The 27,735-nt window shown below is 45.6% G+C and overlaps 1 protein-coding gene across 13 annotated transcripts in view; it reads right to left on the bottom strand.

Annotated features, from left to right (window-relative positions):
• LOC130886493 (protocadherin gamma-C4) overlaps positions 1–27,735 on the bottom strand; it is a 186,443-nt gene that overhangs the window by 99,056 nt on the left and 59,652 nt on the right. The window contains exon 1 of one of the 13 annotated variants that reach the window (XM_057788338.1): positions 12,558–15,018. The exons of 8 other annotated variants lie outside the window; for them this stretch is intronic. In XM_057788338.1, coding sequence (XP_057644321.1) covers positions 12,558–14,981 — 2,424 coding nt within the window. In that variant the 5' untranslated portion in view covers positions 14,982–15,018. Of the gene's footprint in view, positions 1–992; positions 3,600–7,512; positions 10,062–12,557; positions 15,019–18,003; positions 20,473–23,901; positions 26,484–27,735 lie in introns of those variants that run through there. 4 more of the 13 variants (XM_057788337.1, XM_057788351.1, XM_057788349.1 and 1 more) reach the window with 4 other exon arrangements.

The raw sequence follows: 27,735 nt of genomic DNA on the forward strand, positions 1-27,735 counted from the left end.
TCGGATACCAGTTTCTAACTTACATCCTATCTACTTCCTGAGTTTGGTGAATTGAGCTGGAGACAAAAATTTAATTCCCTATATTTGACAAATTTTTAATTCCTCATATTAGCAACTTCTCTTGAGCAAGCATACACTTGAAAGAAGAGTGTCAAGTTATTTTTTTATAACTTGATACTATAGCACTAGGAAACCCAAACCTTTAATGTTATTACTGTAAAGGATTCTACAATTTTCACCATTAAAAGAAGAAAAGACAAAAAGGCTTTGGTGGGGGTTGGAAATCATAGCTGAAACTTGACTCACCCTCAGAAAAGATTTCTTTTTTGTTTTGTTCTTCAAGACAGGGTTTCTCTGTGTAGCTTTGGACCTGTCCTGGAACTCACTCTGTAGCCCAGGCTGGCCTCAAACTCACAGAGATCCGCCTGCCTCTGCCTCCTGAGCACTGGGATTAAAGGCGTGCACCACGGCCACCCGGCCTCAGAAAAGATCTTTAAGCATAAATAATTTCTACAAACTTACGGTCTGAAAAACAATAGTTCATTGAGGTGTTTTCCTGTCACAAGATAGAAATGTGGGGGCGAGACTGGGGTTTCAGCTGTTTCTCCGAGAAAGGGTCACCCATTATTTCACCCTTACCGAAGCGTCACACCGGAAACTGTTTTAGGAGCAAGAACTACACTGAGGGGCATTAGGAACAATGACCCCTTAATGTCAGGAAGAGAACTCCAGCTGGAGAGATAGTAGAGAGCCACCAGCCATGACCAACCGAGCCGCTCTAGCCATGCAGGAAAATAGGAACCGCCTCCACTGACAAGAGTTTTATAATAAAAAAGTGAAAATCATATCAGGGATGTCCGACCAATCAACTGAAAGACTAGGCTCAGTGAAAACTTGAGTGGTTACAAATACGTAAACATCGACTTATGCAACATGAAAGCAGAGAGCTAATGCTAATCATAAATTAATAAAGGGGAAAAACCCAAACTCACAGGAACCAAAGGAGTGTCATCAATGGGAAACTTGGACTCAACTGAGCTGCACACAGGTTCGCTTTTCCCACAGCTCTCCTGGCTGATGAGCGTGTCTGCGTAGTTGGGCTGTGGGAAGATTAGGTGGCTCTTCCCAGAGTCAGGTGTGAGGGAGAACTCTTGAGAATAGGTCTGTAGGAAAGCTTGAACCCCATGCACGCCCACAACATGTGATGGTGGTACCCCAGTCAATCCGCCCGAGGTAGCCTGGAGCAGATGCGAAGCGTGCCAGCGCCTTAGCCTAAGGGCCAGCAGTGCAAGTACAAAGACTAGGAAGACACAGGAGACCACAGCAACTGCCACTACCAGGTAGAGTGTGATATCAGAATCAGGGTCTGCAGGAGTGTCGACACTACCCAAGTCAGCCAGGATGTCGGGGATGCTGTCTGCCACAGCCACTGTGAGAGTGACGGTGGCAGAAAGAGGGGGTTGACCATGATCCTGGACAGCCACCACGAGGCTTTGCTTGAGTGCGTCTCTGTCTAGCAGCGCCCGAGCTGTGCGCACTTCGCCTGAGCGGAGTCCTACTGTGAAGAGTCCGGGCTCACTGGCCTTGAGCAGACGGTAAGACAACCAGGCGTTTTGTCCCGAGTCTTTGTCCACCGCCACCACCTTGGTCACTAGATATCCAGCCTCTGCTGAGCGGGGCGCCAGCTCCACACCGGTGGAGCCATCAGTTGGGAGGGAGGGGTACAGGATCCTGGGAGCATTGTCATTCTGATCCAGTAGAAACACAGTCAGGGACACGTTGCTGCTGAGTGGGGGATGTCCGCTGTCGCTTGCCCTCACCTGCATCTGCAGATTTCGAAACTGCTCATAGTCAAAGGATTGCAGAGCGTAGAGCACGCCGGTGTTGGAGTTGATGGAGATGTAGGAGGAGAGTGGAGCTCCCTGGATGGTGTTCTCCACCAAAGAGTAAGTGACCTTAGCGTTCTCACTGTCATCGGGGTCCTGGGCAGTAACCGAGAAGATGGAGGTGCCTCTGGGGTTATTTTCAGGGAGATAGACTGAGTACGAAGTTTGAGAGAAGGTTGGTGGGTTGTCATTGATGTCAGCTACGTACAGGGTGATGTGACTTTCTGTGGACATGGATGGGGTTCCCCTGTCTGTTGCCGTCACTGTGATGTTATACTCAGAAGCTTTTTCTCGATCCAGAGTCTGGGTTGTCAACAACCTGTAGTAATCATCTACTGAATTTTCTAATTTAAAAGACGGGTTCTCCTGGATAGAACAGACAACTTGACCGTTCTTCCCCGAGTCTTGGTCTTGAGCATTGAAAAGAACGATTACAGTCCCTGGAGGGGCATCTTCCCTCACGGGGCTAAACAGAGATGTAATGGTCACTTCCGGCCGATTGTCGTTCACATCTTCTACCATAATTACCAGTTTGGTCCGCCCTTTCAGTCCCCCACCATCTTCGGCCTGTATTTCCATTTCATATAATGAACATTCTTCATAGTCCAGAGTTTTCGCTACTGATATTTCTCCGGTATTTTCATGAAGATGGAATAACAGGGACTGTTTTTCATTAATCTTCCGGAATTTATATGTCACTTTCCCATTGGCACCCTCATCCGGGTCGCTAGCTCTCACTGTAAGCAGCAAGGTGCCTGGGGTCACGTTCTCAAGGACTTTCACGCGGTAAACCGGTTGGTCGAAAACAGGGGCGTTGTCGTTTGTATCCAACACTGTGATCTGGATGAGCGCTGTGCTGGAGCGGCGCGGGTCGCCACCATCGGAGGCAGTGAGGATCAGGTGGTGAATGGGCTCTTCCTCTCGGTCCAGGGTGCGCTCCAGCACCAGCTCTGGGTTTATAGTTCCTTCATCTCCGGTTTGCAGGTGTAGAGAGAAGTGTTGGTTGGGGCTGAGCTGGTAACTCTGGAGGGAGTTTATGCCCACATCTGGATCTATAGCTTCTGGGAGTGGGTACCGTGCTCCAGGGGCAGCGATTTCGCTGATTTTTACTATCAAATTTTCAGCCTCAAATTTCGGCGGATTGTCGTTGATATCAAGCACCTCTACTTCCACCCCATAAAGTTTCACTCTGTCTTCAACTAGGACTTTAAAGCTTAGGAGACAGGGCGCGCTCTGGGCGCACAGCTCCTCCCGGTCTATCCTGCCTGCGGTGACCAAGCTGCCGCTCCGCGAGCTCAGAGAGAAAAGCTGAATCTTACCTTTGGAGATGATGCGAACTCCGTGCTCCGCCAGCTCACGGGGATCCAGTCCCAGGTCCTGAGAGATATTTCCCACCATATAACCTTTTTCTGTCTCTTCTGGTACCAAGTAGCGGATCTGCCTGGCCCTGGCCTCCCGCAGCATCCCTAGCAGCGCGCAAAGGAGGATCAGTCTTCTGCAGGGCGGGCGTCTGGTGCCGGCAGCCATTGTTGCTTTTGCTCCGGAATTTTCTCAGAATGCTCTTTGTGCTCACTTACTCCCTAGTCTCTTCTTTTCTTCCCACAATTGTTCGATGATACTTATTCCTCATGAGAAAGCCAGAGCGCTCCAAGTTAAAAGGTTGAGCTTTGCCCAGGAACCAGTTTGTAGGATACACAGGGCTTTGTGTAGTTGCTGACGTGACAATCCGGATGGAATGCGGAGTTTTTCTTTCAGTTGGTGAACAGCGGCGCTCAGAGTCCTAAATGGTTACTACACCCTCCTTCCCTCCGTTCCTTTCTCAATCCCCTTCTTCCATCCCGGGAGCCTCTCTCCCTTCCCCTATTCCCAATCTTCCTTTTTTCTTTCTTTGTTCCTCCACCCATCCCTCCATCCTTACTTCGTTTTGTTCTTTCGAGAAAGTGTCTTACAGAAATGGAGTCTCTTAGGCTGGTCTTAAAGGCTTGTATTCAAGCAATACTCCTGCCTCAGCCTCTGGAGTGGTTCTACTCGTGTGAATCCCCTCCCCCATGACATATTTGATTATAGATGATTGATGAAATTAGTACTGGATTATTATTGTGATTTTAGATTTTCTAAGCATTTTCTTATATTTATCCTGCAAAAACAATGACAATTTGTGAATATCTGAGTTGTAAATGAAGTGGAATAATATTTCTGTATTAACTCTCCGAAGAGTTTTAGCTTAATGTTAACCTCATTCACTTTAAATTTTGGATGTATATACTCTCTAAATTATTATAATTTCATTTCTATGGTGCTTTGTTTTGCATGCCTTTACAACTCTTAGATGTAATTTTGATATGAATATTATGTAATATCCACCATTTCCTTTACACGTGCATGATATATATGTTTATTCCATAATTACATTGGTTCCATTATTTTTCCTGGCAGGACCTCATTATGTAGCCCTGGCTGTCCTGGAACTACTATATAGACCAGACTGGCTACAAATTCACAGAAATCCTCCTGTCTCCACCTCCAGTGTGCTGGGATTAAAAGCACACACCACCAAGTATGGCTCATAATTACACTAAATGAATATATAGATGGAGTACCTACTTTGAAGATATAATAAATTTATCAATTTTAATGATAAAATTCATAGTTTCTTTAAAACTTTTGTGCTATACGAAAATTTTACTTGGACAATATTTATACATTTCTTACCTTTCCTATTAATATCAAAATTTAAACAAGATAGAGGTGTGTGTGTGTGTGTGTGTGTGTTTTAAAGACTAGGTTTCACTGTGTAGCCCTTGGCTGTCCTGAAACTCACTCTGTAGACCAGGCTGGCCTCAAACTCATGGAGATCCTACTTGCCTCTGCTTCCCAAGAATTGGGACAAAATATGTGCTGTCACAAGGGACAGATAGGATTAAGGTTACAAGCTTCACATTCATGTGACCATTTAAACCTTTCTACTAGTTCACAAAAGGTTTAGCTTTTGATGTGAATGTGTGATGCATGTACAGGTATTGGGAAGATAAAAATTAACATTTGAAAAAAAGAAAATTTTCAATCCTTCATCATGACAGTGTGTGTGTGTGTGTGTGTGTGTGTGTGTGTGTGTGTGGTGCTGGGGATGGAACCTAGAACTTCAGCATTCTAGGCAAGTGTTCTACCCCTGAGCTACATCCCCAACCTTCACACAGTTCAAGGGTTGAGATATGGCCCATTAGAAAACAACTCGCCTAGATGTATGAGGTCATGAGCTCAATCCCCAGGACAAGAAGAAAAGAAAGGAAGCAAGAAATTATTAAATTTTAAAGTGGGCATTCACCTTTTCTTTTTCAAGACAGGGTTTCTCTGTAGCTTTGGAACCTGTCCTGGAGCTAGCTCTTGTAGACCAGGCGTGCTCAAACTCACAGAGATCCGTCTGCCTCTGCCTCCCAAGTGCTGGAATTAAAGGTGTACACCAATGCCCGGCAATCATACACTTCTTATTCTAAAGTTCATTTAAAGTTAAGTAATAATTTAGTGAAAAGAACACAAAATATAGAATGAATGTCTACGACTAAGAAGTAAGTGGTAAGTGGTGTTATGCAAAGAAGCAATATGTTCTTAAAGATGTCATATACTATATTATGACTGTCAGAGGAAACCAAGCAAAGACATAATATGAGATGGCAGTCTTGTATGCATGCCTAACTAGTAGCTTTGGCCTTTAGGAAGAACTAACTCAGAACCCACTACAAGCATGGTGGGAAAACCTTTGTGACTTCAAACTATAAGATGAATCCAGTGTTTTCTCCTTACCCTTCTTTTTTCAAAGATTATATATAAAGGATCAGAGGAAAGTAGCCAGGTGGTGGTGACATCTTTAATCCTAGCACTTAGGAGGTAGAGACTAGCCTGGTCTACAGAGTGAGTTACAGAACAACCATACACAGAGAAACCTTGTCTCAAAAACCAAAACCTCCATACCCAAGACAAAACCAAAACAAAAAGAATTGGAGGAAGGGGCTAGAGAGATGACTCAGCAGTTAAAAGCACTGGCTTCTCTTCCAGAGGACCCACATAGTGGTGCATATCAGTCTATAACTCCAGTGTCACCACGGCACCCCGTCCTGTAAGTAGTGCTCCACCACGGCACCCCGTCCTGTAAGTAGTGCTCCACCACGGCACCCCGTCCTGTAAGTAGTGATCCACCACGGCACCCCGTCCTGTAAGTAGTGCTCCACCACGGCACCCCGTCCTGTAAGTAGTGCTCCACCACGGCACCCCGTCCTGTAAGTAGTGCTCCACCATAGCACCCCACCCTGTAAGTAGTGCTCCACCATAGCACCCCACCCTGTAAGTAGTGCTCCACCATAGCACCCCACCCTGTAAGTAGTGCTCCACCATGGCACCCCACCCTGTAAGTAGTGCTCCACCATGGCACCCCACCCTGTAAGTAGTGCTCCACCATGGCACCCCACCCTGTAAGTAATGCTCCACCATGGCACCCCACCCTGTAAGTAGTGCTCCACCACTGCATCCCATCCTGTAAGTAGTGCTCCACCACGGCACCCCACCCTGTAAGTAGTGCTCCACCACTGCATCCCATCCTGTAAGTAGTGCTCCACCACGGCACCCCACCCTGTAAGTAGTGCTCCACCACTGCATCCCAACCCCAATCTTTTCTTTCCTGTAGGATCTCACAGTTGCCCCCCCGCCAAAGTGATAGAACTCAGATGAGTCTGAAGAGCTCAGCAATTCTCTTTCGTTCCACAAACACACAAGTAGTTTTCATGTCTTTTTAGGGGAGTCAAAAAGCCTTGGCTTTGTTAGGTAAGTCTAAGAAGCTAACTATGAGGAATAAACACAAGAAAGGGAGCTCTCAGTGAAGTCAGTAAAGAGGGATAACAATGAGCTTAAAGGATGAAGTAACTTTTTTTGGTTGTGTGGTTGTTGTTTTTGTTTTTGAGACAGGGCTTCTCTGTATAACATATCCCTGGCTGTCCTGAACTTTCTCTGTAGATCAGGTGGCCTCGAACAGATCTACCTGCCTCTGCCTCCTGAGTGCTGGGATTAAAGGCTTGTGCCACTTACTACCTGGCAAATTACTATGTACTCTAAATTTAATGTTTGCCAATGTATACCAAAATTAGAAAGAATGGTGATTCAGATTTATAATCCAGCCTGCAGGAGACGGAGACAGTAGAACCTCCAGTTCTAGGCTGGCCTCTGACACACAGTATAATAACTTCCAGGTCAGCCTGGGATACACAGGGAGTCAGGAATCAAGACCACCCTATAAACTACAAAGCAAGACTCTGTCTCAAAAAAAGTGAAAATCAACAGGTAAATTTCAATCACTTTGAAAAAACTGTCCACTTGTTCTGTTGTGAAGCTAACAGCACACACTCTCAGTACTGTGTGAATGTTTCACTACACCGTAAACTCGTAACCTTTTACATTTCTTTCTGGAGATTATATCACAGTTCACGTCATCTTCATTGATGAAAGGAAATAGAACTTTAAGCCATTTTAACATTTTTGAAGAGGACTCACACGACCAGAAAACGTGCTGTATTGCCATGTAACTATAGATAGTTGGGAACTTCAGGAAGAGAGAAGCAAAAATTTCAATGGAACTCACCGGTGTTAGAGGTTCCGGGTGGGAAGTCGGCTCACTGGGATCACAAAGTGGAAACAAGGCCCCCGACGACTCAGGGCAAAGAAGGCCTTGTCCTGAACTCAATGGCTCACTGCATTTTAGAAAATTACATTCTGTCTTTCCGACATGTGCACCATACAGATTATAGGAATATGGCAAAGTACCTTCGTTGTAGTTGGGGGGAACCACAGGTCTAGATTCAGAACAAAGTCCAGGCTGAAAGCAGCCCCAGACGGAGGGGCTGGAGGAGTGTCGCAGTCGAAGCGCAATGGCTAGAATCACAGCCAGGAGGAAAAGCACAGAAATCAAGGCCAAGGCCACCACCAAGTAGAATTGCAGCTCAGCTTGAGGGTCAGGGGATAGTGGGCGGTCACTGAGGTCTGGCAGGGCCTCCTGCAGGCTGTCAGCGAATACTAGAAGCAGCGTGGCAGTGGCCGAGAGAGGCGGCTGTCCACCATCGCGAACACCAACCAACAGACGCTGCCGCGCCGCGTCCTTGTCTCCCAAGGCACGCGCTGTGCGCACCTCGCCAGTGCGCAGGCCCAGGCTAAAGAGTCCGGGATCACTGGCCTGCAGCACGTGGTACGACAACCAGGCATTGTGTCCAGAGTCTGCATCCACCGCCACCACTTTGGTGACCAGATATCCGGGCTCAGCGGCGCGCGGTACCATGTCGAAAAGCGCTGAGCCATCGGGCTCAAGCGCGGGGTACAGCACGCGGGGTGCGTTGTCGTTGCGGTCGCCCACCAGCACGCGCATGCTCACGTTGGCGCTGAGCGCGGGAGAGCCCTGGTCGCGCGCCTGCAGTGTCAGCTGGAAGGAGCGGAGCTGCTCGTGGTCGAAGGCGCGCTGCGCGAACACCACTCCGCTCTGTGCGTTTACAGTCACGTATGACCACAGCGATTTAGATTCCAGGTCGCTGGCTATGATGGAGTAGGAAACATCGCCATTGGATCCCAAATCCGGGTCAGACGCGCTGACTTGGGCGATGGAGGCTCCGGGTGGGTTGTTCTCGGCTATGTACACCAAGTAGGATGTCTGATGGAAAAGCGGAGTGTTGTCATTGACGTCACCAATGTGTAGGGTGATTTTTGTCGTGGAGGAGAGGGGTGGCTTGCCTCTATCAATGGCGGTGATGGTGATATTGTATTCTGGGGTAAGCTCTCGGTCTAAGGTTCTATCTGTTACTAATTTATACGAGTTTTTGGAAGATGAGATGATTTTAAAGGGCACCTCACTGTCTAGTCCACAATTAACCTCCCCGTTTTCCCCGGAATCTCTGTCTTGGATTTTGATCAATGCAATTAGTGTTCCCGGCGCTGCGTTTTCTGGAATCATTTCGAGCAGAGAGCGAACTGTAATTTCTGGGCTGTTGTCGTTTTCATCTTGAATGTTAATTTCAACTGTGCATTGAGCAACCAGGCCTCCACCATCGCGCGCTTCCACCACTATAGAATAGTCTTTGATTTCTTCAAAATCCAGTGTCCCTTGTGTTGTAATTTTTCCACTCTTTGAATTTAGACTGAACACTTGTCCAGCTCTGTAGAAGGAATAAGTAATCTCTGAATTCACGCCCTCATCCTTGTCCGCAGCTGTCACCTGTAGCACAGTTGTGCCTGGGGGCACGTTTTCTGGAAGGTGAACTCTGTAGACTTCCTGGTTGAACACCGGAGGATTATCGTTGGCATCAGTGACCTGGATCCGAAGCTCGGTAGTGCCACTTAGGGGAGGATTCCCGCCGTCTAAAGCAGTCAGAACTAATCGGTAGAAATTATGCTGCTCACGGTCTAAAATGTTCTCCAATACCAACTCCGGGTATTTACGACCATCTTGTTTTTCTTTATTTACTAGTGAGAAACTAGGGCTAAGAGAGAGTTTATAATTCTGTAGCGAGTTTAAGGCAATATCCGCATCTTCTGCTACCTCTAATATAAATCGGGTGCCCGGTTGTGCAGACTCACTTATTTGCAGCTCCGAGAAAGTGTGCGTGAATTTTGGCATGTGGTCATTAATGTCCTCAAGCTCCACGCTCACATGATAAAAGTTCAACGGATTGTCAGCAACAGCCTCAAATTCCAGAACACACATCGGCTTCTTCCCGCAAATCTGCTCCCTATCCAGCCTGCTGCTCACTAGCAACTCCCCGCTATTTGCGCTCACGCTGAAGTAAGGCTTCTCGGAACTGACACGCAGCTTTCGCGTCGGTAGTTCCTGGACACTGAAGCCCAGGTCCTTGGCGAGGTTCCCCACTACCGAGCCGGTGGGCATCTCCTCGGGGATCTTGTAGCGGATCTGCTCAGAGAGCGCGGTGCAGAACAAAGACAGCAGGAAAGGAAGGAGCATTGGCCGCCTCTGTACCCGGCGCCTTTCGGCAGCGCCCTCCCACATTCTTCTTGTTCCCCTTTGCTCGCTCACCAACTTGGAGACGCCGGGTTCCGAGGAAGCTCCGTGCTGCGGATATTCCTGGCTTCAAATGGTCTTTGATGCCAGTTCTAGTTCACGAAACGATTCTTCTTTTGCTTGGAAGATGCGGTATAAAAGGATAAGGCGGAGAAAGGGTTCTTCGGAAAGCGCTCTGCTCCAGGCTCTCCAGATTGGCCAACAGCGGCGCCCAGAGTCAACAGTAGGAAACTGCAGCCTCTGCGGTTTTGAAGTTTTTTTTCTTTTTCTCAACTAATAATACAATTGTGCCTAACTAAATAAGTCATATTTTAATATTCAAATATTGAATATTGAACAGAGATGTTAAACACCTCTTTCATATATTTTTTTATTCTTTCAATATTGTTGGAAATACCACATGGTTTTCATGCAAACCTACATATGTTGGTCCATTTTTTGGTCACTGCATTCACTGTGCTTTTACATAAAGCAAAGCGTTACCCTTTTGAAGTGGGAATTTAATAACTAACGTGACATTAGTCTTACACCCAGAGTCTATTATATTATTATTATCACAAATTTATTTCTTGTTGGCTGTTGTGTTGAAACTACTCTCACTCCTCTTTTGTTTATTTCTATAATTCTTTCAATATTTCTAAGTAATCAATGCTGTTTCATAATGTTTGGAAATATCAGTACTGTTGCAAATTATTATTATTATTATTAATTTTATGTTTGGGCAGATCTGTCCCATACCTCAGATGTCCTTTCTTCCTGGAAATGTCAATATTCTCTTTATAAAAACAAAGAGAATCTTCATTACTTCTTTAGGAGATACTCATTTGAGAAGACTTTCTTAGTGATGTAGCCCAGATATAGTACAGCCTGCTAAGTTCCTCCTTTTCTTATTTCCAAATTATGTAGCTTCTATCCTACTTTTTATATTACATTAATTCATTCTAAAAATTACTAGGGAAATTATTAGCTATTTGCAACACAATATTTTACTTGTGTTGCAAATATTATTTGCAAAATATTTAAAAAATTATTCCTTTATCCATGCACCATACTATTATAATGTAATGACTTTGAAATTGGAGAAATTGAACTCATAGTAGGTCCAACACATAAAGTTACTGAATATAATGATATTTGGTTTAACTTTATATTCTATTAATTAATTAGTTTTTTAAGTGGTCGAAATCAAAGCAATACTTTGCGCACACTAGGCAAGAGACAACTCTCTTTACCCCTAACAAAATAAAGTGCCAATTATGTAGTTGTCTCGTCAGGTGAATGTGCTCCCAGATGTTACAGAAAGCAGGAAGATAATCTCAACTCCAGTGTACATGTAACACAGGCGGGAATGCTGCACAGTCCTGGGGAGAGACCCTTCTCAACATCACAAAGGCTTTATCTTGTCTTCCATTTTTGACTGGTGACAAACTAGGAGTTAGCTTTATTCAAATGCTACGAGAAGGAACACAAATAATGTGTATAGTTTAGTTGAAATGTGTTTTTTTTTCTCTGAAATTGGTAACTTATTTGGAATTTGTTTATCATCTCACCATTTCAGATGGATGTAGAGCCCAAAATGCTCAGGTAAGTCAGTCTGCCGAAACAGATTCTTCAGTATTTTATGAACATTTCTTTTCCTTCCTTCCTTCCTTTATTTTGTTTTATCAAGACAGCATTTCTTTGTGTAACAGTCCTGGCTGTCCTGGAACTTGTCTTGTATACCAGACTGGTCTCAAACTTACAGAGATCCACCTACTTTTGCCCCATGAGTGTTGGGATTAAAGGCATATGCCACCCCCCCCAGCCGAAAGTTTAAGTTTAGATTTTGTTACTTTTCTTTTGAAGGGGAGATTAAGTACTAATTGAGGGTTTAGATTCCATATTTCCATTGGTACAGACCCGGAAAGGTTTATATACGCATCCACTCAACATTCATGCACTGGTTTCACCCCTACCAAGTTCTGTATTGTAAAATGTGCTTGTGGTTTGAGTTTGATGAATGCTGATGAAGAAGCAGGCCTCAAAAGATGCTTAAAGTCAAAAAATCTTGCAGTGCCTACTTGTAGACTAATATAATGGTGACATATTTGATGATTACTGAGGTAACGACTAAGGATCTGGACACCCCAATAACTTTTCTGTAGTACTAACTTAGAACAAATACGTGCGCAAGTAGAAAACTGTGTGGTAGATGATCAGTGAAAGAACAATGGGATGTTTAAAGGTTGAACAATGTCTTGTCTAAGATTTTTGCATGGGTCTTTTTGGTGTTTTCAGACAGAGTCTCACATAACCCACGCTAACCTTGAACTTAATAAAATACTGGAGGATGAACTTGAACTTTTGATCCTCCTGCCATTACCAACCCTACCCGTGGGCTAGGATTACAAGCATGTGCTACCCTGCGCAGTCTATGTGATGCTGTGGATCTAACTCAGGGTTTGGGCAAGCTAGGCAAGCACTCTGATAACTAACACATTCTCAAGTCTTGTCTAACTCCCTTGAAAACAATCTTTTCAGCACCCTAAGACTCTTAAGTGTTCAGTTTGACATTGCCATCATTTAAATGCACACAAAAGTCTTAGCATGTCTCAAAATTGCTATGAGAGCCAGAGAAGCGAACTTACCAGAGCACACGCGCCTTCATCCTTACTCTCATGGAAATCTATGGATGCTAATAAGGAATCATTTTTCTCACTGCTTTCTTGGTTAATGAGCATGTCTGCATAGTTGGGCTGAGGAAAGATAATGTGGCTTGTCTGGGAGCCTGAAGTGAGGGAGACTTCATGAGAATAGGTTTGCAGAAAAGCTTGTACCCCGTCGATGCCCACAAAATGTGAGGGAGGTGCAGGGGGCAATCCACCTCTGGAACTCTGGAACTGGCGAGACTTCTGCCAGCGTTGAAGCCTGAGTGCTAGGAGGACAATGACAAAGACAAGGAACACGCAGGAGACAACAGCCACTGCCACCACCAAGTGGAGGGTGAGATCAGAATCCTCTGGGGCCCCAGGGGTCCTAATGCTGCTCAAGTCAGCCAACACTTCAGGGATACTGTTAGCCACGGCCACAGTGAGCGTTACAGTGGCGGAGAGAGGAGGCTGGCCATGGTCCTGCACTGCCATCACCAGGTTCTGTTTGAGTGCATCTCTGTCCAGCAGGACCCTGGCTGTGCGCACCTCCCCCGTGTGCAGCCCCACGGAGAAGAGCCCAGGTTCGCTGGCCTTGAGCAGGCGGTAGGACAGCCAGGCGTTCTGTCCTGAGTCTCTGTCCACTGCCACCACCTTGGTCACAAGGTATCCAGGCTCTGCAGAGCGGGGCGCCAGCTCCACACCAGTGGAGCCATCTGTGGGGAGGCCCGGGTATAGAATCTCAGGAGCATTGTCATTCTGGTCCAATACAAACAAGCGCAGTGACACGTTGCTGCTGAGTGGTGGGCTCCCACTGTCACTGGCAATAACCCAAAACTGCAAGTCTTGGATCTTCTCAAAGTCAAAAGACTGCAGTGCATACAGGACGCCAGTGTCTGAGTTGATGGAGATGTAAGAGGCCAGAGGTGCTCCCTGTATGGTGTCCTCAGATACAGAGTAAGTGACCTGCGCATTTTCCTGGCTGTCAGGGTCATGTGCAGTCAAGGAGAAGATGGAGGCACCTCTCAGGTTGTTCTCTGGGATGCAGGCCGTGTAGGATGTATGGGGAAAACGAGGAGGGTTGTCATTAGTGTCTGCCACAGTCAGGGCAATGTAAGTTTCAGTAGACAGAGGTGGGGCTCCTAGATCTGAAGCTATCACTGTGATATTGTAGACAGAGACCTTTTCTCGGTCCAGATACTTCGATGTCACCAATCTATAATAATTATCTATTGACTTTTCTAATTTAAAAGGTAAGTTCTCGTGTGTGGAACAGACAACTTGACCGTTCTTTCCAGAGTCTCGGTCATGCACATTCAAGAAGGCAATTACTGTACCAGGAAGAGAATTTTCCAGCACTGGGTTAAACAAGGATGTAATGGTCACTTCCGGCCGATTGTCGTTTACATCTTCTACCGTAATTATCACTTTGCTTCTCCCCAGAAGTGCCCCCACATCTTCGGCCTGTATTTCCATTTCATATAATGAACATTCTTCATAGTCCAGAGTTTTCGCTACTGATATTTCCCCGGTATTTTCATGAAGATGAAATAACAGGGACTGTTTGTCATTAATTTTCTGGAATTTATATGTCACTTTCCCGTTGGCACCCTCATCCGGGTCGCTAGCTCTCACTGTAAGCAGCAAGGTGCCTGGGGTCACGTTCTCAAGGACTTTCACGCGGTAAACCGGTTGGTCGAAAACAGGGGCATTGTCGTTTGTATCCAACACTGTGATCTGGATGAGCGCTGTGCTGGAGCGGCGCGGGTCGCCACCATCGGAGGCGGTGAGGATCAGGTGGTGAATGGGCTCTTCCTCTCGGTCCAGGGTGCGCTCCAGCACCAGCTCTGGATTTATATCACCGTGGTCTCCTCTTTGCATATCCAGAGAGAAGTGTTGGTTGGGGCTGAGCTGGTAACTCTGGAGGGAGTTTACTCCCACATCTGGATCAACTGCTTTTGGAAGTGGATACCGTGCTCCAGGGGCAGCGATTTCATTAATTTTCACTTCCAGATCTTCAACATGGAACTTCGGATTATTATCGTTAATATCAGTTATTTCTATTTCTACCCCAAAGAGTTTTCCTTTGTCCTCAACTAGGATGTTAATATTTACAAGACAGGGCGCACTCTGGGCGCACAGCTCCTCCCTATCTATTCTGCCCGCGGTGATCAAGCTGCCGCTCTGCGGGTTCAGAGAGAAAAGCTGCGACCTACCTCTGGAGACGATGCGGACTCCTCGCTTGACCAGATCGCGCGACTCCAGTCCTAGGTCCTTGGAGACGTTACCCACGACCGTGCCTTTGTCTGTCTCTTCTGGAACCGAGTAGCGAATCTGTCCTACCCCGATCTGGCACAGCGTCCCCATCAGCGTGCACAATAGGACCAGCCCGCTTTGCCGGTGTTGATTCTTGGAAGCAGCCATTGTTCATTCGCACAAGAATCCTCCCAGTCTTCACTGGGCGTAGGCGGTAGGGATACCTTTGGTAGCGGTGATGGGAACAGAAATCTTACGGAAAGCTGGAGAGCCACAAACCCAGGGACGGAATTTCACCGCAGTTGCGCAGTTGGACTCTGGAATCTGCCACTCCGATTTTGTTAGCGCTGAGAATCTGATGGCTTTTCGGGTGCATTTCTCTCCCAGCAGGTGAACAGCGGCGCTTAGAGTCCTAAAGTGTTACTGCACTCAGACGCAGTTTCTTAAGCTTTTATTAGGCGCTTTTCATTACTTAATTTTAAATTTATTCCTAAATATTTATTTCAGAAGAAAGTGCAAACGTGTGTGTGATAAAGTGTGATTATGTTAATTATTAGGTCTGTGAATTAACATTACATGAAATGGCTGGTTTGCATTCAATCCTAAAAGATAACAGGGTAGTTTTATTTCCCGTTGTTTCCCAGCTTTGTGAGAAAGTTTTCAAGACATACGGTTTAATTAAGAACCCTAATTTTAGACTAGAACAGATCCTTTAAAGATGATTATTTAGAGATTTTTTTATCTGGATTAAACCTACCATTGTAGTAGCTTTCCACAGAGTTTATGCTTTTACAATTCCTTTCTAAATGTTATTTTAATTACACACTGATAAGTTTTTATATTAAGGTTGTAAAATTTTAACAGGACAAATACTTTTACAATTCAAGTTTTTTTTAAATCAGAGATTATACTGGTTTGTTATTTTATTTAAATTATAGATACTTGAAAGGAATAGATAAAGACACAATTAAAAGCAAATCTCTATGGATAGTCTTTTTGAGACAGGGTCTAACTGTGTAGCCCTGGCTGTCCTTGAACTTACTCTGTAGACCAGGCTGGTCTCAAACTCTCAGAGCTCCATCTACATCTGCCTCCAGGTGCTGGGATTAAAAGTGTGTACCACCAAGCCTGGCAATAGTTACATTTTAAATCAGATGACTGTTCAAGGGACACACACGCACACACACACACGCACGCACACACACGCATGCACACACATGCACGTACGCACGCGCGCGCGCACACACACACACATGCACGGTTAGCTCCACTACTACAGCTTTCACCCATAGAACAACAAAGAGTGAGGAACACATAATTATCACAAGAAGCCAAACAGTAAATGCCACTACAAAAACACTTTCCATCGATAGTTTGAAGTGGTCAGTAACTGAAGCAGGTGCTATAGACTGCCCAGCAGGAGTGATACAATGTACTATGACTTTTCGTATATATTATTTTTACATGCACATCAGATTTGCAAGTTTTGCTAAAATTTTGAAAACTTCAAGACTACTTTTCTCCTAGAGATGGTCTAAATTTGTAGAAGGCCTCTACATATTTTGGTGTAGGAGAACAATGAAAAGACAGTGAATTTTCTGCTAGAGTTCATCCAGATGGCTCAGCATACAGAAGCGCTTGCCTTCCAAGCCTTGTAACATGAGTTTTATCCTTGGAAGCCATATAAAAGGTAGAAGAATGAAATCTACAACGTTGTCCTCTGACCCGCATGTTTACAAACAATACTAGTAATAATTTTTAAAATTACATGTTGGAGTTTGTCAGGGAGAAACAGAGTGAAAGCATTGTTCAAATCTTCTCCAATGGGGGAGCCTACTGAATGAGCTTCAGTACAAAGAAACTCTCAAAAACCTACACTTCCAGCAATAACAGCTTGCTTTTGACCTTTTGGGTTTTGGGCTGTTTGTTTAGAAAGGGTCTCTCATAGTTCAGGCTAGCCCTGCCTTTATTTCCCAAATTCTGGCATTGTACATAATATAGTATTAAACTTTTTGATCTTCTGATGAATACTAAACCAGAATTCTGCTAAGTAACTGTCCACACATAACATATTGCATAAAATTATGTCCACGGGGCCATGGACATAAAGCTAAGCTTAAGAGATCTTACTTTGGGAGTCTTTGGTGGGAAAGGAATTAATCACATGAAACAGACAGATTATAGAAACTATAACAGATACATCAGTAGAAAATACTTTTTTTCTTTAAGGATCATTTCAGTGACTTTGTGTGTGTATGGAATTTTCTTTGCATGTAAGTCTGTGTGCCACTTTCATGTCTTTCACCCTTGGAGACCAGAAGAGGGCATCATATCTCATGTAACTGGAGCTACAGACAGTTGTGAAGCACCATGTGGGTTCTGGGATTTGAACCTAGGTCCTCTGAAAGATAGCCAGTGTTCTTAACTGCTGAGCCTCAATGACTTTTGTTCGTTTGTTTTGGTTTTTCTAGACAGAGTTTCTCTGTGTAGCCCTGGCAGTACTGTAACTCTCGGATGGCCTCAAACCCAGAGATCCACCTGCCTCTACTTCCCAAGTGCTGGGATTAAAGACGTGAGCTACCACACCCAGCTCCATGACTGCTTTTATAATTACAGTATGTTTAAGCTACAACAAGTATTCATCTTATATTGTATTAAGCAACAGGAAGAAAATTCATGGAGAACTCTCACTAAATTCTAGGGAGAGTCAGTAAATTTTCACATTGTAGGTAAGACTACTTTCTGATCATTTGAGTTTGGTACGCCATACCTATAAGGCACAGAAGTGCTCATACTTTATTCTTTATTATTTATCTATTAAATGTATTTGGTTTTGTTGGCATGTGTGTCTGTGCCCTGTGTGTGCCTGGTACCCTCAGAGGCCAGAAGAGGGAGTCCGATCCCTTGGGACTGGAGTTACAGAAAATTGTCAGCTGCAATGCATCTGGACAAGCAGCCATTGCTCTTAACTGCTGAGTCTCTCTCCACGAGCACTTTTTAACCCACTAAACTTTTCATGGTGGTCTTAGGGACTGAGTCAGCACACTAGGCAGGTGCTCTAACACTGAACCATACCACCAACTCTTCACCAGCATTGCCCTAAGAACTGGTTCTATCTGAAAAGTATATATTTCCTGAGAATATGGCCAAGTGAGTAGAAAGGAGTATATTATACTCGCAGGAAACTCACCTGATGTGATGTTGACTCACTGGAATTACAAAGTGGAAACAAGGCTCCCGCTGAATCTCCAAAATGTATATCTTGTCCTGAATTCAACTGATCATTACATGTTAGGGAATTAAACTCTGCCTTCCCCGTGGGAGCAGCACACAGGTTGTAGGAATACGACAAAGTCCCGTCGCTGTAGTTGGGGGGAACCACAACTTCTGACTGAAAGCAGCCCCAGACGGAGGGGCTGGAGGAGTGTCGCAGTCGAAGCGCGATGGCTAGAATCACAGCCAGGAGGAAAAGCACAGAAATCAAGGCCAAGGCCACCACCAAGTAGAACTGCAGCTCGGCTTGAGGGTCAGGGGGCAGTGGGTCATCTCTGAGGTCTGGCAGGGCCTCCTGCAGGCTGTCAGCGAAGATCAGGTGGAGCGTTGCTGTAGCCGAGAGTGGTGGCTGTCCACCATCACGCACAGCGACCAGAAGGCGCTGTCGCGCAGAGTCTCTGTCACCCAAGGCACGCGCTGTGCGCACCTCGCCAGTGCGCAGGCCCAGGTTGAAGAGTCCGGGATCACTGGCCTGCAGCACGTGGTACGACAACCAGGCATTGTGTCCGGAATCGGCGTCCACCGCCACCACCTTGGTGATCAGATATCCGGGCTCGGCAGCACGAGGTACCATGTCAAAGAGCGCAGACCCGTCGAGCTCCAGCGTGGGGTACAGCACGCGCGGCGCGTTGTCGTTGCGGTCGCCCACCAGCACGCGCAAGCTTACGTTGGCGCTGAGCGCGGGAGAGCCCTGGTCGCGCGCCTGTAGTGTCAGCTGGAAGGAGCGGAGCTGCTCGTGGTCGAAGGCGCGCTGCGCGAACACCACTCCGCTCTGTGCGTTTACAGTCACGTATGACCACAGCGATTTAGGTTCTAGGTCGCTGGCTATAATCGAATAGGAGACGTGGCCATTGGGCCCTAAATCAGGGTCAGAGGCGCTAATTTGAGCGATGGAGGCTCCAGGTGGATTGTTCTCTGCTACATGGACCAGGTATGAAACCTTTGTGAAAACTGGAGCGTTATCGTTCACGTCCCCAATGTGCAAGATGACACTAGAGCTGGAAGAGAGGGGCGGCTCACCCTTGTCGGTGGCTCTGATAGTAATGTTGTATTCTGGGTTCTGCTCGCGGTCTAGAACCCCGTCTGTCACTAATTTATATGTGTTTCTTGAGGAAGTGAGTATTTTAAATGGAACACTGCCTTCTAGTTTGCAGATAACTTCTCCATTGCGTCCAGAATCTTTGTCTCGGGTTTTAAGCAGAGCGACGTGTGTTCCTGGCTCAGCGTCCTCCATTACGAGATCCGGTAGAGACTGGAACAACACTTCGGGGACATGGTCGTTTTCATCCAGAACTTCTATCTCTACCGTACATTGTGCAATCATTCCCCCACCATCCCTTGCTTCCAAAACAAGGGAATATTCTTTGACTTCTTCGAAGTCTAATGTATCCAGAGTAGTAATTTCCCCGGTATTAGAATCCAGGTTAAATTGTGTGATCTGGCCAGTTTCGCTAAAAGAATACGTGATCTGGGAATTGACACCCTCGTCCTGATCTGTGGCAGCCACCCTAAGCACGGAGGTTCCCGGGTGCACGTTTTCTGGCAGGCTCACCCTGTATATATCTTGGCTGAACACTGGAGGGTTATCATTGGCATCAGTCACTAGGACTTGTATCTGTGCAGTGCTGTTGAGGGGTGGATGCCCAAAGTCCAAAGCAGTCAAGGTCAAATGGTAGGATTTCTGCTTTTCCCGGTCTAGAGGTGTATTCAGTATCATTTCAGGGTATTTACTACCGTCTGACTTCTCTTTATTCACCAGTGAAAAATGATCGTTGGGACTCAGCTGGTAATTCTGCAGAGAATTGGTTCCAATGTCTGCATCATAGGCGGATCCTAAGATAAATCGTGTCCCTGGTTTTGTGGACTCACTTATTTGCAATTCAAAGGATGTGTGCGTGAATTTTGGCATGTGGTCATTAATGTCCTCAAGCTCCACGCTCACATGAAAAAAGTTCAACGGATTTTCAGCAACAGCCTCAAATTCCAGAACACACAACGGCTTCTTCCCGCAAATCTGCTCCCTATCCAGCCTGCTGCTCACTAGCAACTCCCCGCTATTTGCGCTCACGCTGAAGTAAGGCTTCTCGGAACTGACACGCAGCTTTCGCGTCGGTAGTTCCTGGACACTGAAGCCCAGGTCCTTGGCGAGGTTCCCCACTACCGAGCCGGTGGGCATCTCCTCGGGGATCTTGTAGCGGATCTGCTCAGAGAGCGCGGTGCAGAACAAAGGCAGCAGGAAAGGAAGGAGCATTGGCCGCCTCTGTACCCGGCGCCTTTCGGCAGCGCCCTCCCACATTCTTCTTGTTCCCCTTTGCTCGCTCACCAACTTGGAGACGCCGGGTTCCGAGGAAGCTCCGTGCTGCGGATATTCCTGGCTTCAAATGGTCTTTGATGCCAGTTCTAGTTCACGAAACGATTCTTCTTTTGCTTGGAAGAAGCGGTGTAAAGGATAAGGCGGAGAAAGGGCTCATTGGAAAGCTCTCTGCGGCTGCGCGAGAAGTGGCGCTTCAGGCTCTCCAGACTGGCCAACAGCGACACCCAAAGTCCACAGTAGGAAACTGCAGCCTTTGTTTGGCGTTTTTTTAGTAATTTCCATACATTAAATAACGTTCAACATCTATTGTCAGAAATGCTTTTTAGCACAAATTTCCAGGATTATGTCTTTACAGGCATAATATCTGTTGACATAAGCGTGCTTAAATCTTTAATACTCCACTAGTGAGTCAAACATGACTGTAACAAGTCTTGGCCTAAATAATCTCAGGGAGCAATAACAGTGTATATTTATTGAGCAGCAATATGGTGGTATAAATTTCCTTTTTTTTTAATCTCAAATGCTTTATCTCCTTTTTTAGGCATATCCAGTCTGATTTACTTCATACTTCATTTTCTGAGAGTGTCAGTCTCTTCTTCTTCTTCTTCTTCTTCTTTTCTTCTTCTTCTTCTTCTTCTTCCTCCTCCTCCTCCTCCTCCTCCTCTTCCTCTTCCTCCTCCTCCTCCTTTTTCTTCTGCTTCTTTTATTATTCCCCTCCTCCCTTTTCTTCTTTTGAGACAGGGTCTATCTACATAGAGTGGCTGTCCTGGAAGTATGTCCACCAGGCTGATGTTGAATTACAGAGATTTACCTGCTTCTGCCTCACAAATGTTGGGATTAAAGGTGTGCACCACCATGTCTGGATGAAATTTGTTTTCATCCAGGTGCAATTCATACTCATCATTCATTTAATTTTGCAAAAACACTTTGAACAATTGCCTCACAGTACTGTTATGTGATTCTCACTTCCACTACCTCCGGTAAAGAAATGATACAGGCTGAACTGTTAGGCACCCCATTTCCCATTACAGTTATTCTCACTATAAACTATAATCTCAATACTCAAATCACCGAGGGTACAATTGTTTACTTTGTGATGCTCAGGAACTAAAGACTATAGAACTCCAGTACCGGTCCCTTCTTATGCACTTGCTTTATATTTCAAGATAACTTCAGAATTGAGGGGAAACCTCCCTGGAGAGCTTGCTTTCAATAGCTCTCTGAGTTTAGTGATGACTTCTTCTCTTTGTTTAAAAATGTATTTGAGAATCTAATACATGTTGATTATATCTGGAAACCCTATTTACAACAGTATGCCTTTCTTCACAAAATGTAATATTGTAATATTCTCACTAACTGGTCACATGACAGAACACCACAGAAGTGAAATATCTCTTATGCTACTAAGTGCTTGCTCATATGGAAAATACCACAACATACAGCACTGCAATAAAAACATTCTGTGGAAGAAAATGGAAGCAGTCAGTCCCCAAACTTACTAATTTCTATTTTTTGTCCCCCAGCGGTGCAGATAAATGAAAGTGAATATGGCTTGGGGTTTGAGAACATGAGGGGTTATTTCATAGGGCCAGCTTCCCAGTGTCTCCACAGACACTTCGGCTGGAGTTCCACCGAAAGAATACACTGGAGTTGTGTGTGAAGAACGCAGCTATTTATCTCTCTAAAGGAGTACGACACTTGAAAAGATACTGGGGGTTGAGAATGAAGACGAAGCTGGCCTAGAGGTCTTGTTTCTGTCTCCCGAAGGTTGCAATCAAGCAAAACCACCACACCTACCTTGAAATGCCACCTTATTTGACAAATTTAGTCTATTTTGACCAATTAAATGTTGGTTTTTTTTTTTTGGATTTTTGAGATATAGTTTCTCCATGTGGCCATGACTAACTTGGAACTCACTCTGTAGTCCAGGCTGGTCTCATACTCACAGAGATTTGCCTGCCTCTGCCTCCTGAGTGCTGGCGTTAAAGGTGTATGACCATTGCCCAGCATGACCAACTAATTTTATTGTGTCATTAGATACTATGTCTATTTTTATAGAGATGTTAGTGATGCTTGTTTTATTCTTTTATGTGAACTGTGTGTGCGTGTGTGTGGTGTGTGTGTGTGTGTGGCGTGTGGTATGTGTGTGGTGTGTGTGTGGTGTGTGTAGTGTGTGTGTGTGTGCGTGGTGTGTGCATTTGTGTGTGGTGTGTGTGTGTGGTGTGTGTGGTGTGGTGTGTGTGTGTGTGAATGCCAGAGGTGAATGTCAGGCATTGTTCCTCAGGAGCCATTTAACATATTTTTTGAGTCAGGGTCTCTCACTGGGACCTGGCTTCACCAGTTAATTTAGGCTGGCGGGACTAATCCCAGAGATCTGCCTGTGTCTGCCTCCCCAGCACTGGGATCAGAAGTGCACCACCATGCCTGTATCTTCCGCATTAGTCCTGAGAATTGAACTCGGGTATTCATGCTTGTGCAGGAAGCTTTTACTGGATAAGGTATCTCCCCAGCTGGACACATTTCATCTTGAGGCATCTATCTAATATTCTGTGAGATGAGTATGTTCTACATAGCTGAGCAAGTAATCATGCTTTTTAAGGTCACTATGTTGAATTACATGGACAGAGAAGCAAAGCAGAGAAATGCTTCAGGTTGAAAAGATCATTAACACTTTTTTAAAAAATAGATTTGAATTCTAAGAAGAATCCCAAGAAGGTAGCCAAAGAGAAAGACTCAACAATTCATTTCATTTAGATAATATTTGAGTTAAGAAAACTAGGAGGAAAGTAGGTAGACAGCACAAAAACATGTTAGTTTACTTAGGCTCATTCATATACACGGGGTTTAATTAAAAGAGATCACAACCTATGTGCTTCTTGCTAAAGTACAACTACTGAAATAAAATGGTAACCTTTTCTAATTTTTTTTTTTTTGGTTTTTTGAGACAGGGTTTCTCTGTAGCTTTTGGTGCTTGTCCCAGAACTAGCTCTTTTAGACCAGGCTGGCCTCGAACTCCCAGAGATCCGCCTGCCTCTGCCTCCCGAGTGCTGGGATTAAAGGCGTGCGCCACCACCGCCTGGCCCCTTTTCTGAAATATTTTAATGGTTTTTATCTACATTTTTCAAGAGTTTGTCTTTGAAAAATTATAGAGACAGTTGATGCAAAATTTAATTCTTGTGGAAATAAAGATAAAGGCAGATGGGCCTTTGGAGATGGCTCATGGATAAATTGCTAGACTTGAAAGTGTGTGAGTCACAGTTTGGATCCAAGTAAGTGCCAGGTAGTCACGGTGGCCCACGTGTGATCCCAGAGCACAAGAGATGGAGACAGGAAATCTCAGAGCAAGCTGACTAGCCACATTAGTCAAATTGCCCACCTCTGGGTTTAAATAAGAGACCCTCCCTCTCTAGACAGAATGGAATGCAATAGAAGATGACACCTGTTGTCACGAGAATTCTGCATACACACAGGCCCACAGAAAAGTCAAAGACATGAACTCACCTGCACACTTGGAGCTTCACCCTTACATTCCTGAAAATCTATGGATGTTAACAAAGAATCACTTTTCTCACAGCTGTCTTGGCTGATAAGAGTATCCACGTAGTTGGGCTGAGGGAAGATAATGTGGCTCTTTCGAGAGTCTGCGGTGAGTGAAACCTCATGGGAATATGTTTGTAGGAAAGCCTGAACCCCATCCAAACCTACAAAGTGTGAGGCAGGCACATCTTCCAGCCCACCACCTGAAGCCGGCAGCCGGTGTGACCTGTGCCAACGCCACAGTCTGAGAGCCAATAGCACCGTGACAAAGACAAGGAAAACACAGGAAACAGTGGCCACTGCCACCACCAGGTAGAGAGTGATGTCCGAATCATCAGGTTCGCTGGGGGTCCTGATGCTGCCCAGGTCTGCCAAAACATCAGGAATGCTGTTGGCCACAGCCACAGTGAGCGTCACAGTGGCTGAGAGTGGGGGCTGGCCATGGTCCTGGACAGCTACCACAAGGCTCTGTTTAAGAGCATCTCTGTCCAGAAGGGCCCTTGCTGTGCGCACCTCACCTGTGTGTAGCCCTATTGAGAAAAGCCCTGGCTCACTGGCTTTAAGCAGCCGGTAGGACAGCCAAGCATTTGGGCCTGAGTCTTTATCCACAGCCACCACCTTGGTCACTAGGTATCCAGGTTCTGCAGAGCGGGGAGCCAGCTCCACCCCTGTGGAACCATCAGTGGGGAGAGCAGGGTACAGGATCTCAGGGGCATTGTCATTCTGGTCCAGCACAAAGAGGTTCAATGACACATTACTGCTGAGAGGTGGGTCCCCACTGTCACGTGCAGTCACTCTTAGTTGTAGGTTCCGAAACTGCTCATAGTCGAAGGATCCAAGTGCATATAGGACACCAGTGTCAGAGTTGATGGAGATATAGGAAGACACTGGGGTCCCCTGGATGGTGTCCTCAGCTAAAGCATAGGTGACTTGGGCATTCTTGTCACTGTCAGGGTCTTGTGCCGTCACTGAGAAGATGGAGGCGCCTCTGGGATTGTTCTCAGGGATGTGGATGGAGTAAGAGGAATCAGAGAAGGTGGGCGGGTTGTCATTGGTGTCTGACACATGAATGGATATGTGACTTTCTGTGGACAGAGGAGGGATTCCGCCATCTGTGGCTTTCAGTGTGACGTTGTACATAGACATCTTTTCCCGGTCCAGGTTTTGTGCAGTGACCAACCTGTAATAATTATCAATTGATCGCTCTAATTTAAAAGGCAGCTTTTCTGAAAAGGAGCAGCTCACCTCACCATTCTTTCCTGAATCTTTGTCTTGGAGGTAGAAAAGAGCGACCACTGTCCCAGGTGGTGTATCTTCAGGGACTGGACTGCTCACAGACGTGACAGTCACTTCTGGGGCATTATCATTCACGTCTAAAATCGTGATCAGTACTTTCGCTTTGGTCAGACTACCAGCACCATCTTGAGCCTGAACTTCCAGTTCATAGAAGCTGGATTCTTCATAATCCAGACCTTTTAAAGTCGACAATTCTCCTGTGGTGGAGCTCAGGTGGAATATTTGTACACGTTCTGGAGTTATTTTCCGGAATGAATATGTCACTTCCCCATTGACTCCCTCATCCAAGTCAATAGCATTTACTGTAAGAAGTCTTGTGCCTACCGGCACGTTCTCAGGAACCGTCACTTGATACCTGGGTTGAGAGAAGACTGGCGTGTGATCGTTCACATCCACCACTGTCACGCGGATGCTGGCGGTGCCAGATCGGGGTGGGTCTCCGCCATCATAGGCCGTGAGGACCAGGTGGTGAAACCCCTCTTCTTCCCGATCAAGAGCCTTCTCTAGCACCAGTTCCGGGTACTTAGTTCCATCATCTCCACTTTGCACAACCAGGGAGAAGTGGCGATTGGGACTGAGCTGGTATTTCTGGAGGGAGTTCGTGCCCACGTCTGAATCTGTAGCCTCAGTAAGTGGAAACCGCATCCCAGGAGCTACATTTTCCATGATTTTTACGTTTATTTCTTCCGTTAAGAATCTGGGGGCGTTGTCATTAACATCCATTATTTCCACCTCTATAGGGTAAAGATTCATTTTGTCTTCTATCAAAATGTTAAAGCTTATGAGACACTGCGGGCTCTGGGCGCACAGCTCCTCCCGGTCTATCCTCCCCGCTGTGACCAAGCTGCCGCTCCGCGAGTTCAGAGAGAAAAGCTGGGTCTTACCTTTGGAGACGATGCGGACTCCGCGTTCCGCCAGTTCCCGAGGCAGCAGTCCCAGGTCCTTGGTGATATTTCCCACAAAAGAACCTTTGTCTGTCTCTTCAGACACTGAGTAGTGAATCTTTTCTGCCCGGGCTTCCCAACGGGTCCCCAGAAGGATGAAGAGCAGCAGGAATCCTCTGTAGTCCGCGCCCCTCTGCCCAGTCGCCATTGCTGTCCTGCGGATGTGGCTCAGATCTTGAGAGGTCTCGGAATGTGCTCAGGACCCAATTGTGTCCTCCTGGACCCCCAGGGTGTGGAAGAGAAGCAGGGAATCCAGCTGATTAAAGGGTTGAGCTTGGCGCAGCTCCGAGGAGGGCTAGTATCAGTCTGTCCTTTGTGCTGTAAACTCGGTGGTTCTGAGCGGCACCATCTTCTCCCGGTTGGTGAACAGCGGCACGCAGAGTCCTTTTTTAGTTACTGCACCATCTTGAAGCAAAATGAACTGATTTAACAGAAAGCTGTTTGCTTCTTCAAAACGTCTCTTTATTTAAGTTTCTTCACTCCGGACACTACGAATATACTTTAAAGATGTATTTTAAGGTATGGACTATTTGATAAATCCACATGCTTTTAAAAACATCTTCTCACGGAGCAACTTTGAAGTTACGTTCTTGGCCACTAATTCACATTTTAGTTAGAGAAAATTAAACTTTTGTAGGCAAACATGTAAACGTTATTTAAGTCTATATGGTAATTCTACACTGCAAATATATCTTTATATACTATGTTACCTTCTGTTGATGAATCATTTGTTTGGAGCTCTGTTCAGTTTATTTCTCCCTAAAAATGTAGATATTTTACGACTCTCTCTGCTAGTTTATTCTTTCCCCTTGACAATTGCCACTTCGACAGCTGTTTGACCAGACATGGATGATATATGCAGATGACAAAACAAGGTGATCTTGTGGATTTGTTTCCATGAGGATTCAGAATCCAATACACAGTCAAACTCTCTGACAGCTTAGCTTGGTGCTAATTATTTGCACGGTAAGTTGATCAAAAGCTCCTTTAGTTCCTGATTTCCTGATGTTCCATAGTTAGTTGACCAGCTTTCGTGAATAAATGGCTATGGTGAGGGTAGAAGCTGATGGATTTTTCTACAGTGAAATGCTTTATTTGTTCAAATTATAAGGCCTCAGGAAGCTCAGGTGAAAGACTGAAATAAACCAGGCATTTGCTCTTCAAGCCCAGTTAGCTTTGGCAGTGCTGGTGGATGGTCAAGATGTAGTTTAAAATCACTCAAAATTGATGATAGTAAAATAGCTCTGCTCCTCTCAGTGCTTATAACGCAATCATATTTTTTTTTGAGGGTTTCTGTGTGTAGCTTTGGAGTCTATCCTGGCACTTGCTCTGTAGACCAGGCTGGCTTTGAACTCACAGAGATCCACCTGCCGCTGCCTCCCAAGTGCTGGGATCAAAGGCGGGCATCACCACCGACCAGCTATAGGAGGCTGCTTAATTCACATGGCTAATACATAAGATATGGATTCTTTAAAATTAGTGTTGAATTAAAACAAAACCAAAGAACCGTATTACCAATGTTCAAACAAACCCATTTGAAAACTCATGACTGGAAACA

This window comes from Chionomys nivalis, chromosome 14, assembly GCF_950005125.1.
Source record: "Chionomys nivalis chromosome 14, mChiNiv1.1, whole genome shotgun sequence".
NCBI lineage: Eukaryota > Metazoa > Chordata > Mammalia > Rodentia > Cricetidae > Chionomys > Chionomys nivalis.